The 13458-nt window shown below is 46.7% G+C and overlaps 1 protein-coding gene across 12 annotated transcripts in view; it reads left to right on the forward strand.

The window, feature by feature from the left end:
• LOC110469529 (lethal(3)malignant brain tumor-like protein 4) overlaps positions 1 to 12980 on the forward strand; it is a 43868-nt gene extending 30888 nt beyond the window's left edge. For 11 of the 12 annotated variants that reach the window (XM_085559912.1, XM_021528359.3, XM_085559905.1 and 8 more), the window contains 3 exons: positions 869 to 1035; positions 5548 to 5610; positions 8943 to 12980. In XM_085559912.1, the coding sequence (XP_085416038.1) occupies positions 869 to 1035; positions 5548 to 5610; positions 8943 to 9071 (359 nt within the window). In that variant the 3' untranslated portion in view covers positions 9072 to 12980. The remainder of the gene's footprint in view (positions 1 to 868; positions 1036 to 5547; positions 5611 to 8942) is intronic. The other variant, XM_085559904.1, reaches the window with a different exon arrangement.
• Positions 12981 to 13458: the final 478 nt, after the last annotated feature.

Below are 13458 nucleotides of genomic sequence, written 5' to 3' on the forward strand. Positions count from 1 at the left end.
TTCTTTGTATTTCAGCCATTTTCCTTTGTGCATTCCACAGTAGTGACTGCTTACCCCCCTCATCTTACACCCCAGCCCGCTGAGAGCCGCTGAGCAGAGGCAGCAGGGGCAGCAGGGCAGCGGCTGCTCCAGGCACACGGATCCTTCCCGAGGGCTGGGATTACAGTGGGAATGCTCGGGAATGCCACGGGATGGCGCTGGGACATCCTATCCCCCGGGATGGAGGTCGGGGGTAGCCCCCGTGCCGCTGTAAACCAGAGGAGTGCTTCCCAGCCTGCTCCCATCCTCTGCCTGGCTTCCTGTTGTATAACCAGCACATCCCTGTAGGACCATGACTCTGCACTGCTCCAGCGATCTCATTAGGGAGGGGTGATTCCTTCCTCTTTATTTTGTCTTGGTTTTCAGAGCTTCACTTGACACATGAGGAGGGAGTTGATGCCTGGAGGTACCTTGAGCACTCCTGGCCTGGGAGTCTCCTGGGGAGTGAGCCCAGGCCATGCTGGCAGCACAGAACTCTGGCTACAGCTGGGGCTGGAACACTGCCATCAGTTCCCAGACGAGGATGCTGTTACCAGAATTCCTCCACCTTGTCAATAAAATGCTGCAAACATCTCTGTTAGCAGCATGACATCATTTTCCAGGGAAGAAGCTAATGATAAAGCCTCCAGCCTGGCAGTCTTATCTTTTTTTTCCCTTTTCTCCTCAGGAGGAGGAGAATGTCCTGAGAGCTCTGTGTGCCACACAGTAGGCATGCCTGCTCCACTCACCCTGCTTTGCTTTCCCCTCCAGGCTGTGACCCTTTTTCCTGCTTTGTTGTAGTTGCTCCTACTTGAAGCCTGGCTCTGACTTGTCTTGTTTCCTTTTTCAGACCCTGATTTGGATCTCCAGCAGGCCCTCCACCAGTCTATCTTCATGCCTTCTCTGGCCTCTAACCCGATGCACCGCCTCCATCTCTTCTGGGAGCAGCACTGCAGGCTCTTGCCGGAGGTCTCAGGCCTGACAGCCAAACAAGTTGCCAAATGGACAGTGGAGGAGGTGAGTTACCTGTTCCCTGTTCCACTCTCCCAGGATGCAGGAATGCCAGAGCACTCTTCTCTGGAGTGCTTATTGAAAGACATCTTTATTTCCTTCCCTCTCCTAGGCAGTGCTCTTCTGTTTGCTGTGTGTGTGTCACAGCTGACTCAGATGGAAGTTAGACCCAAGACCCTTTATCAGGGAGGGGAAGGACCCCTGTTAACCCTCTAGTATCCACAGCCTATTGCCCTCAGCTGGATTCCCTCCCTCTATTTATTTACCCTTTGATTTCTCAGTCCTCAGGCCTGAAGCATCACTCTGACAGCAGATTCCCTTTTTCTGATCTCCCTCCCCCTCTCCTGTGATTTTGCTGCTGATTCACTTTTACAGTGCAGAGAATTCCAAACTGCACTGTGCATGCCCACTCCTGCTGCGTCTCCCTGCCTGATTCCGTGGGAACAAAACTGCCCACAGCCTGACCTGATTTCTGGCAGAGGTAGCTGTGCAGCTGGAGATGTGTCTCTGCGGCTCTTGAAATGTCTCCTGTAATTAGGTGTTGTGTGAAAAAGCCAGAGTGTTTTGTGTGCTGAGTAGTTGGTTTTTGCCTTGATGCCTTGGGCATAAATATTTCTCTCTGTGCTTGGGAAGTGGTTATAATTTGGATCCTGGTGCTTAATTGCAGGGCATTTAATTCCAGAGAAATGTGCTGTAGTGTTGCGCTTGCAAGGATGCAGGGAATCTGCAAAGCAGGAAAAAGGTGCTGCTGCTCATGATGCAGAGAGGATCTCCAGAGACTTTTAGAAAGTGCATTTTCCCTAAGTGCCTCTTAACATTGGATAAATGCTATCTTGACTTTGCTCTTCATGCTGGAGGAGTGGTAGGAGTCTGGTGGGACTTGCAGTGATGTGGGAGATGAGAACCACAGCAGTTGGAAAAGGGACAGAGCAATAAGTGCTGATGTTTTAAACTGGTCCTTTTTTGTGTTGAGTTGTTGTGGTTTGGTGGTAGTGTTGGGTTTTAGTTGGGTTTTTTTTTGTTTTTGTTTGTTTGGGTTTTTTTTTGTTCTTTTTAATAAAAATGTCTTAGAATTAAATTCATACTGTGGAGGAAAAAAAAAAATCTCTGAAAGATTTACTGTTCCTGTCTTTTTGAGAAAGCTTCCAATGATTTGTCCAAAAGATCTTTTATCAAATCAATAAAGTCAGAAGCAGATAATCTTCTGACATGATAATCAAAATCTCTTTCTTTTGGATAAAACAGGAGGCTGCTTCATGGGAGTACAGTGTCAGGATCCAAGCCAAATAAAATTTGTCCTTTGCAATTGACCTTTAAAGCAACTGCTGGGTAAATTTAGCTGGGATATTAGTTTGATAACGGATGAGTGTGAGCAGGGACCACAGACATGGATACAGGGCACTGGATGTAGTGATTCAAACCTGGAATAAACTGAATTCTGCTGCAGCCTGAAACAACTGGGGAACTTTTGGCTGCCAGTAGCAGTGTGAATGGCATGTTGAAAAGCTCAGTTGTAGCACCACAATGCACTGGCTGAAGTAATTACAGGTTTTATCTTGAATTTCAGTAAAGTGCATCTGGTTTTGAAAATGACGTTCATCACAAATTCCCAGAGGAATCAATTTAGGTTCTCTCTGAGCACTTGCAGGATCAGCATGTGCAGTGCAATGTAGCCACAGATCTGGGAGTTGAAAGTAGCAGGACTTGCTGTGTTTTAGGGAGTCCAAAGTACATTTGGTCTGTTGGCATTTGGGCTCCCAACACCTTCCTGCGTGGCAGACATTTGCCTTTGGGTTGTGCTTTGAACTCTGCTGCACAAAGGAGTCCTGAAAGAGTCTAAAGGAGTCCTGTGCTGATCTGAAACAGGAGCGATGTGGGTGTAAAATTCTCCTTTGGTTTCATGCTGAAGAACTGTTTTTATTTTATAAAACCCCCATTAAGGGAAAAAACATTGCTTTAATTCTCTGCAGGTTGAGAGCAGCTTAAATGGCAGAGCAGCAGCAGTAGCAGTATTTAGGGGCCCTCACGCTAAGAAAATCACGGTAACACTGAGCAGTCACTAAAAGTAGTTACTTTAATGCAGCTTTGGTATTTATTGAAAGCTTCCTGTCATGTTTGCAGAGCACACACTATTGACTCACAGAAGAACATTAAGATGTGCTAGAGTTGTATTGTTCATTAGTTAATCCTGCTTCAAATGCCGATACCCTGGTGGGGGGGGGTTGGGAACTGCCCTTGTGCCAAGTGTAAGTGGTTTTCTAAATCCCTGTTAACCCAGCTCCTGTCTGTGGCCTCAGAGGGGATCAGTCCTGGAGTAGCTGTTGAAGGGGTGTGGTGTGGGGCTGCCTTGTCACCACAGGCCATCAACTTGTGCTGATCTCAGCAAGCCTGCCACACATCAGCACCTTCCAGAAGGGTCATGTCCAGTTTCCAGGGTGTTCTCAGGATTGCAAAAAGCTCTTTTGCAGGCCCATCCCTTTACCAATGTGCTTTGGGAGTGTAAGAGTTTCCAGCAGGCAGTTTTGAGCCATGGCATGGTTACAGCAGGGAGGGCCAGCAGACTTTCACTTCATAGAAAAACTCTGATCCCACTGAGATGTTCCCAACCTGTCCAACATCCTGTCGCATCCTCACTTTGAGCCCTTCCAGTCTCAGCCTTTCTCAGGGTTCGAGGCTTCCCTGCCAATATTGTGGGGTTGTATTCGATTTCTGTGGTATTTTGTTCATGTGCTCCTAAGCCTCTCTCATCCCTCAACTGCCCTGTCTTGGTTTGGGAACCCTCCTCCCCAGCAGTGACAGCCAGGCAGGTCCCTGTGGCTCAGTGGGGTCTGTCTCATGTCTGGGGACCTTCTCGCCCATTTTCAGCTCTTGCATCTTTCTTCCCTCTCTGTTATCCATTCCTGGTAAACCCCAGGGCTGCTGTTTGCTTAAGAGGCCTCTTCAGTGGCACAGGATGCTTGCAGTGTCCCTACAAAGGACTTTGGGCAGATCAAAGGTCTGTCACTCCGTGTCAGTGACAGTAGCCAGCAGCAGTTGTGCAGGGAAGGATACAGGAGCAAACCAAGCCCAGGTCATTCCCTGGAGATGTCTGCCAGCCTCTCAGCGCCACAGACACTGAAGAGACCCAGCTCTTGCCCCAAGGGTCCAACTGTCATGTAAATTCTTGAAGGAACCAGACCTGGCAGAAGGATTTTCATTTGTATTTTAATTAATAGCAGACAGGGGAACTCAAAAGGAAAGTAGTCTTTTTTTATTGGTTATTAATAGGAGTTTACACTTCTGCAGAAGAAAATTTTGAGTCATTGCCTAAGAGAGATGTGGATTTTAGGGCTTGCCTTTAAGATTGAGCAGAAGAAGAGGATGAAGGAGAGGGATGCTCTGCTTTCAGGTTACATAACAGAAACCACGGGAGTCAGAGCTGCTCCTGCCAGGGCAGAGCAAACCTGGAGGGCACTCTGAGAGCCCAGTTCCTGCCTGGCTGGAACTGGGAGGGAGGGAATGACTCCAAGTCTAGGGGTGGGATGATCTAGAGGTACAGGGATGTGATTTAGGAGAGACTTTGACAATTTTGAGTTGAAGGGAGCACTGTATCCAACAGTGACCCGGCCCAACTGCTTGTTTGTGAACAGGGAAGAAATGTCACATGTGCAACAACTCACACAGTTACGCCTCATGAAGCAGAGCTGCTCCTGCAGGAGAGCATCCAATTAACAGGACATGTTTGATCTGATAACACCTCAATATACAAATCTCCTGTGAACCAGTGAAGCTGCAGCTGGAGAAGACAATGCACATTAAGTCATCCTTGACTGCGCACAGGGCTATTCTGCACACTCGTTGGTGTTATATAATGTAACCCAGGGCTGCCTGCATGACTGCAGGGAGATTATTCCAAATGTTAACAGATCCCTTGCCTAGAAAGGTTTTCTATATTGTGAGTCATAAAATTAACTTTTACTTGCTAAATCCTCTTTGTTCCATGGATCCTTTTTACCCAGCACAGACTAAATGAAACCAAAACTCCTTTCTTTCTGTTCTGCCTTTGCATGTTGGTAAACCAGTAGTGCTCATTCAGTTGGTTTATCTTGTCTCTTACAGGCATGTCATCTTGGGAAACTGTCTAAATCCTTTTTTCATGTTAGTTTTACAGTGCTGTAGAGAAAGTGAAGTTGTGAGTGAATCTAAAGTAGTCTAAGCCATATATAGCTTTTTATGTGTAAAAATAATGTTGATTCTGTGAGAACCTTCTAGAGGAGTGGAGAAACTGGATTCTTACAGGGAGAGAAATGGTTAAATGGCAATAGGGGCAGTTATTGGTGGTAACCAAAATATACAGAGGAGTTGCAGCAACAACCTAGCAATGTTTTCCATCTGTATCCTTCATCAATATGAGAGTTCTGATTATTAAAGTTTTAAAAATTCTTCCATAGAGAATTGTCATACAGAAATAAGAGGGGTTTTATTGATGGTGTCTCATTTTAATTGTCTGTGTTTTCTTTCTCTTACATGCAATTGCAGGTAGTGAGCTTTATCCAGCGTTTACCTGGCTGCAAAGAACAAGCATCTGTGTTCAGGGAAGAGGTAAGTGGGATGTGCCCAGACCCTGTGCTGCAGATCCCTGGAATTACAGCAGAGAGCTCAGACTGGCTCACCTGTTTCATTGAAGAGCAGTGGCATTTAGAAGGCAGCCTCAGCATGGAGCTGAATTCCACTATGGCTAATTGCATCCTGCTGCTTTAAATTTCCTCTGCAGTTCCAATCACTGAGCTTATGCTTAACATCCTGTCTTGGACCGTTGTACCATGGGTTTGGCACTGCTCTAAAGATGCCCTGTTGGAATGGTTAGTGAGGATCTCATCTGCTGCCTCTAATGAGGACATGTGTCTGTTTCTCCTGGGGAGCCTGGCAGGCACAGGGTTTCCCAGGAATTGCTGGCTTCCCCCATGGGCTGGGGTGAGTGCAGGAGAGGAACCTTTTGTTTTGACAAGCAGAGTTTGGGAAGTCAGAGCATGTTCTGTGTGAGGTGTGTCCTGTCAGTACTGCTGTGGGCTGGGCTCTGGTGCTGTTCCTGGTGTGTTCACCATGGCCTCTGGGAGACCTTCATGGGCACAAAGTGTGGCTGTCCTGGTTTTTGGAACAGCTCTGTAGGTGGATTGCAGACAGGGATCTCTTGGATCCTTTAGCTTCCACTGACATTGCAGGTATCACTTGGAGGTTCTTTAGGAACCCTTGATGAATTTGCACAGATGCATCTTGTCCTGGATTCCTCTCAAGGTGTGGGCAGCTTATGGGGGTGGAATTCTTCCTCTCTGTCCTGCTCAGGTGATTCCCCACCTCCAGAGCTCCCTTCAACCGTGGGCACCAGCATCAGAAGCCACGAGGAGCTTCTGGAGTGAATCCAGAGGTGACCACAGAGATGCTTCAGGGGCTGGAGCCCCTCTGCTCTGGAGCCAGGCTGAGAGAGCTGGGGGTGCTCACCTGGAGAAGAGAAGGTTCCAGGAAGACCTCAGAACCCCTTCCAGGCCTAAGAGGCTCCAGGAGAGCTGGAGAGGGTCTTTAGATAAGGAGTGACAGAACAAGGGGCAGTGGCCTTAACGTGAAGGAGAGTGGGCATTAGAAAGAAGTTCCTCCCTGTGAGGGTGGAGAGGCTCTGGTACAGGGTGCCCAGAGCAGCTGTGGCTGTCCCATCCTGGAAATATCCAAGGTGAGGTTGGACAGGGCTTGGAGGCACCTGGGATAGTGGAAAGTGTCCTTGCCCATGGCAGGGGGTGGAACAAGATGAGCTTTAAGGTTCCTTCCAACCAAAACCATCCCATGGTTCTGTGACTGTCCTCAGAGCTCTCCTGTGTGGCTACAAGAGCTTCAGGGAAGGGCTGGAGTCTCTCCTTCTGCATGGCAGTGACTGGAAAGGGCACTTCTGTAATTGCTGTCTGCTCCAGTACTGGCTCCTTTTCAGGGGGAATCAGGCTGCAGTGCATTTTGTGGATTTATGTATCTGTGTTCTGTTTTCCCGCATTTTAGAAACTGCAGACTCACACAAAATAGGAAGCAAAAGAAATAGAGGCTTGCAAAAAGCACTGTTCACAATGTGACAATACAGTAGGATACTCGTGAACTGAATATAGTGGGAATAGTGAAATTTGTTCAAATGAACCCATCTTTCACTGTAGCTGTGTTAAAGGGATTTCTAGGGAAGGTATGTACAGAGGTGAGATGTACCAGCAAATCTCCTAATAAATCCAACCATTTGCCATGTATTTTATTTCTTCTGGTATTCTTCATGTTTTTATATTCTTCTTCCTGAACACAGACAGTACTTTCTGGTTCTGAGAGCACCATAGCCACCGTCTGTTCTGATTCTTATTTTCTGCAGCCTCAAAGTGTGCTTCCCTACACCTGATTTAGAGGGGCTTGTGTTGTTTTTCCAGTTTATGCTCAAACCACGTTGTCAGTTTGAAATTAAAACCCTTTTAGCAGTTTGGCTTTGGCCAGAATACAGGTGTGAGTGACAAGAGAGCTCAACTCCCCCACACTGTCCAGGATCAGCCTCCAAGTGCTTCATGTCCAGGATAAATAAATTCCTTGCAGACTTCCCTTGGTGGGGGGCTGGAGGGGAATAAGTTGCTGCTTACATTAGGAGCAAAGAGAACAAATTGTGCAAAGAATTCTAAAACCCATCCAAATAACATGGAACAAAGGAATGAATAATAAAGCACAGACTTGCTTCTAGGTCCAGTTCAGGCCAGGACTGTTTAAAATAAGCAAGTGTAAGGAAGTGCAGTGAAAATGAAGCATAGGAATAAATAATACTGGACGCAAAACCATTTTGAAATATAGGACTGTTTTCCAGCAGTTTTCTGCTCTTCTTGACTCTGTTATTTGATTTAAGCAGCACAGCCTTATTTGTTTCAAGGTATTTTTAACACATTCATTGCAGCAGCGTAGACTTGAGGCAGCTTGAAAATAAGACTCAAGGACATGGTGTGGCCATCTGTGGTCTGGGAGCAATGCTGCCATTCCCAGTGCAGGAATTAACTTCCCAGTTACTCCCAGTTGCTTAAGTAGCAGGTTAAGTAACTTGCTGAGGGTCTCTTTTATGGTGAGAGGTAGGAAAACCAAATCTCCTGACTCCCAGCTCTTTGCTTTAATTATGTGTTCTCTGAGTTTAGTCAGTGTTTCCCCTTGCACCAGGCCTTGACATCCGAAAATATTCTGTTTGGGAAGACTACAAAAATAGCAGAATTGTTAATCTGGCTGGGCTGACTGTCCAGTGCTGTGTGCTGCACTGGTGAGCATCAAGTGAGAGGAGGAGACACTGTCAGTCTCTGTAAATGGATTTTAATGGAGTAACTTAGGGAGACACATATTGTTTGTCTGTGTCCATTAATCTTTGGCTTCATCCCTGCAGCATTTGGGGTTTATATTAGTTATATCTGTGTTGTTTCAGTGGATATTCTTGCTCGAGTAAATTTTTAACCATTTCCAGAAACAGTGTGTCATGATTTTATTCCATGCTACCTACAGCATCCTGTATTTTCACATGGTAGTTTGTTCATCACTTACTTAATTTGCATCTAATGAAATATATGTCCTTGTTGATGAATTAGGAGACTGTGTTTTTCGAGCCATATTGCATCTTCACTATGCCTTAATCTATATAGCATATGGAATAATGGAATGGTTTGAATTAGAAAGGCCCTTAAAAGCTCATCTCATTCTACCTCTGCCATGGGCAGAACACGTGGAGCTTCTCCATTTCTAGGGAAAGCACTGTTGGATGAGGTCTGTGTCCTTTGGAAAGGGTACATCATGGGGTGTAGAGGCCAGAACAAGGCAAGAATCCCAGAATGACCAGAAGTGGAAATCCTGCCTGTCCCTTGGTGGTTAACCCCTGTTTGTGTTCCAACCTCCAGCAGATTGACGGTGAGGCCTTCCTGCTCCTCAAGCAGAACGACATCGTTAAAATACTCAGCATCAAACTGGGCCCTGCCCTGAAGATTTACAATGCCATCCTCATGTTCAAGTCTGCAGAAGACAACTGAGAAGGGGCCTTTGGCAGATCCAGGAGGAATTGACAGGGAATGGATCTTCAGCTGTGAGCATTACAACACGCCAGACAGGTGGATTGGGACTCTGATATATTTTAAAGAGAACTTAGTAAAAATGGTTTGAGGTTATAAAAATCTTGCCACAGTCTGGAATATGGGCAGCTTCACTTCCAAGAAGAGGATATTATTATATTTTGTAATTGAATTTGGTTTTGATATATCAATCTCTTTTTGAGATCAAGAATAAACCTCCAGTTCTAAGGGGAATCCAGGGTAGCACTGGTGGAGCTGCAGGAGCAAGAAGAAAGTTTTGAGTAAAACTGGCTTTGTGTCCAGTGATAGTGCCTGAAAGACTGAGTGATCACCAGTGAGATTGTGTTCTGCATAATAAAAGAGAGAGGAAAAAGATGCACTTCAAAGCAATCCCCCTGTATCCTTCACTACTGTGACTCAGGAGCTGACCTTTTCAGGACTGATAGTTAAATTCCAGTTTTCGTACTGCTCCTGGTTGTTGTGACAACAACAACTAACCCTGGGCTGCTGGGCTGCTTACAGCCGGCAGGAAGGCAGCGTGGGCAGAGGGTTTCCATCAGGGATGGCTTGCACTGGTTCTGCCAGCAAGCAAAATGTCCTCATTCCTGTCATTCCCTGTCAGGAGGCAGCGGCAGTGCAGGTGGGCTTTGGGTAGGCAAAGATCCCATAAGGGCCTCTGCTGCTGGAGACAGAGATGTGTTTTAGCTGTAATTCTCCCATCAGTGCTTTTGTGCAGCTCCTTCTGCACCAGGAACATCTGGCAAAATGGCACAGTTGGGAGCACTTGGGCATTGGTGTGTGTTTGTTCTTGCCCTCTCCACTGTCAGCCAAATGCTAGGAATAGGAGTTGGAAAGCCAGCAGTGGCCAGAGTGTGTGTGTAAACAGATTTCCTAGAAACAAATGGCTTTTCTTTCGAACCATCCAAACTGATGAATGTGAAGTGCTTTGGCCTTTGTCCCTTGAGGTGGACTTCAGTGCGTTCCGCAGGAGAGCTGGAGAGCAGGACAGCACCTCCTCTGTCTCTGGGAGGGGAGCAGGCACGGCACACAGGGATGTGAGATTAGAGAGGAATCAGGACTTAAACAGCAAAATGGGGTAACAGTTACTTCCCAAAAGAGAGAGAGCTGCTGTGTGTGGGGAAAGCAGTGGAGTCTGGGGCTGTGTTCTGCACGTGCAGCCTGTGCTCTCCTGGGTGGGAGCACGGGTGGTTCCTGCTCCAGCACAGCCAGTTTAAGGAGCATGCCCATGGACATCCTGGGTGGGGGTTTCTACACGGGTACTTCCCGAGTTGTCCTCTCCCCATGGAAGCCCTGGCAGATGTGGTGAGTCCTGCTGGCTCCTGCTCCGTCCTGCTGGCAGCACCAGCTCGTGGCTCTCCCTCTGCCACTCTCCCTGATGTCTGCTTGGCTGTTCTAGAACCACCTCAGCTCAGGCAGCCCTTGCTGCCCCTCATCCATAGCTGCCAGGCTGAATTCTGTGTGTGGGAACCCGTGGGAGTACTGGGGGTGTGACCTGGAGCTGCCAAAGGCAGGTTCTGCCCTCAGCCTCTACCAGGCTGTGTGGGTATCTCAGGGCACTGCATGGTGATGTGATCCATCCACAGGCACCTCAGACTCCCTTGGCATCTCTGCCACCAGCGTGGCTTCCCAGGAGCTGTCAGGAGCAGAGCAAACGCGCTGTCCATGACTGTGTGGTGACACAAGGAACACACTTCCCCCTTCCTGTGTCACCCACATCCGTTGTCCAAATTTCCTGCTGCTGAGAAGGTTCTTGTGACTTGTCTGAAGCAGAAGGGTCCTTAAAATTGTAAATAGAATCCACACCACTGAAGTAATCAAGTTCTGGAATAATATTTAGAGCAGTTTGTTTCCATATATTTTTTGTTAATAAGAATTTAAGGAGTTTAAGCCTTCACAGAGAAGACACAGGTTTAGTGGGATATTTAATAGCTGAACCATTAAATATCATCCAGGCAGCTGCAGGGGAGAAATTTATTGCAGTGTTAAGGACTAGGCAAGGGGTGAATTTAGTTTATTAAAATATATTTTTAATACGATAACCAGGATATTCACCAAAGAGTCACATCCCTTTATCTCACTCTGCACATCCAGTGTCAACATTAAGACTTGAATTGTAAGTGGCATGTCCTATCATCTGACAGAACTCGCCTTCTGGGCAGAGCAAAATTATTTCTTGACAACTGGAACAGAGGATCCAGAGCTGGGCTATTTTATTCCTGGCTCTCCACTGACTTGCTAAATAACCCTGAGCCCTTCCTTGCTCCAGTTTCCCCCTCTGTGACTCCCAGCCAGGTGGGGTAAGTGCAATTTTGCCTTTTTCTTGTTTCAAGCAAGCAGGTCCTGCCAGATTTTCTGTTTCACCTCCTTCCTTTGGGAGCCTGATTTGAGGGACAGCAGATTGCCTCTAGCAATAAACCAAAATATAATAGTAATTCATTTATTTTACTATATATAGATGGAGGATGAAGAGAATCGGTTAAACAAGCAATGAGATTCTAGTCAGTGACATTATTCAAACAGAAGAGAAATCTTTAATCCTTGGGGCTTCCGAGCCAGCTGGATCAAAGAGGAAAATGTGTACTTGGAGGTTGTTCAGTGACAGCCAGCACAGTGCTTTCAGCAGGGGGGAAGGAGGAACCTTTTAGGGATGAAAGAAGGTGGAATGTACTTCTTGTGCCTTTTTTTGTAATCTGATAATTGTCTTTGCAGAGCAAGCAAGAATGTGCACACATGTATTACCCACTCCTTTCCCAAATATAGCTGTATTCCAATTAAATCCAGCAACTTCACAGGACAAAAAGACTTCTAGTGTCTTCACTGGACACATTTAAAACTCCCTGATATTTACAAGATAGAAAACAACTAAACCATCTCATCTTTTAGCCTCATAACTTAGGAATTCATCAGTTGGCGGTGCCATTCCACTTGTGTCAAAGAGTGCTGCTTTCCACTGTGTTGTTCCTGTCCAAACTCTGCTGTTCCCCGTCCTGCTCCAGGCTTGTGGCACAGACAGGGATCTGCAGAGGCCCTTGGTTATCTGATGCCTTGTGTAATTTGAAATGTGCACTTTGAAGCAAAAATAAAAAAGTTGTGACTCTGTGGGGAGCAAAACTGAAGCTGGTTAATGCCTGCTGGGATTGGGAGGATTTTGAGTCTGCTGGATGTCAGCAAGAACCAGTTGTTGGCCCAGCTGAACCCAGGAGTCTCTTAGTAATACAGATATATTCCTTAGAAGCAATTCGGAGCTGTGACAAGTTCCCATGGGCCAGCAGTGCAATTAGGAATTTCCAGTTCTCAAAATCTTATTCCTGGCTGTGTTTTTGTTCCCTTTTTTGTTGTTCTTGAAAGTAAAAGCAATCACATTTTTTCTCCTTTTCTCCTCTTCTCCTTGGCTGGGAGTCCTGTTAAATTTTTTCTGTGCCATCACCAACAATCATCCCCATAATCCAGTAGCAGCAAATTTCAGCTCTGGGTAATGAATCACATTAAAGTTGGACAGGAGCATTTGGCATCACTGACAGCAAAACTCTGCCGCTGAAGGAAAAGCCCAACCCTCGGCCCAGGGATAAGCCAGTTCAGCTGTACAAGATTTCCTGCCTGCTACTTTTATGCCACAGAGAGCTTTAATGTTTTTGACATTCCCCCCATGATGTGATGAGCCAGCTTATTTTGGAAATTCCTGTTAGTTGAACTGGAAGCACGTGCGGGGAAAGAGAGCAGGGGCTCGGCTCAGCCTCAGAAATGTCTGCCTGTTTTAAACCAAATACTTGAGCTTTTCAACACTAGCCATGACCTTGCGTTCCCCTGATGCTTTCCTCTGGAAATGTGAATAAAATTAATATAAGTTCACACCTGGTTTGTTTCTTCTGTGTGTGGGGCTGACCTCAGCAGTGCTCAGGGAGACATAAGGCTGGCTGCCCTGGAGGGCTGGTACTGGGAGGGCTTGGTCATCACGTTGTTGTCCTTCCCTTAAATGGCAGGCTCAACACAAGGCAGCATCTTCATTTTTATCTCTTTTGTCCATATCTCTTATCTCTGTACTTGAGCTCTCCTTGATGTGTTCACAGGACAGCACTGGCTGCTGCAGCTGTGCCTGATCCTCAATTCCTCACTCTCCTCTGCTGCTGCCAGGTTTTAATCATAGAATCCTGGGATGATTTGGGATGGAAGGGACCTTAAAGACCATCCAGAGATGGAGTAGCTACAGCCACTCTGGGCACCCTGCGCCAGGGCCTCCCCACCCTCCCAGGGAACAATTCCTTCCCAATATCCCATCTATCCCTGCCCTCTGGCAGTGGGAAGTCATTCCTTGTCTCCTGTCCCTCCA

The sequence above is a fragment of the Lonchura striata genome, chromosome 23 (assembly GCF_050655825.1).
Source record: "Lonchura striata isolate lonStrDom1 chromosome 23, ASM5065582v1, whole genome shotgun sequence".
Taxonomy (NCBI): Eukaryota; Metazoa; Chordata; class Aves; order Passeriformes; family Estrildidae; genus Lonchura; species Lonchura striata.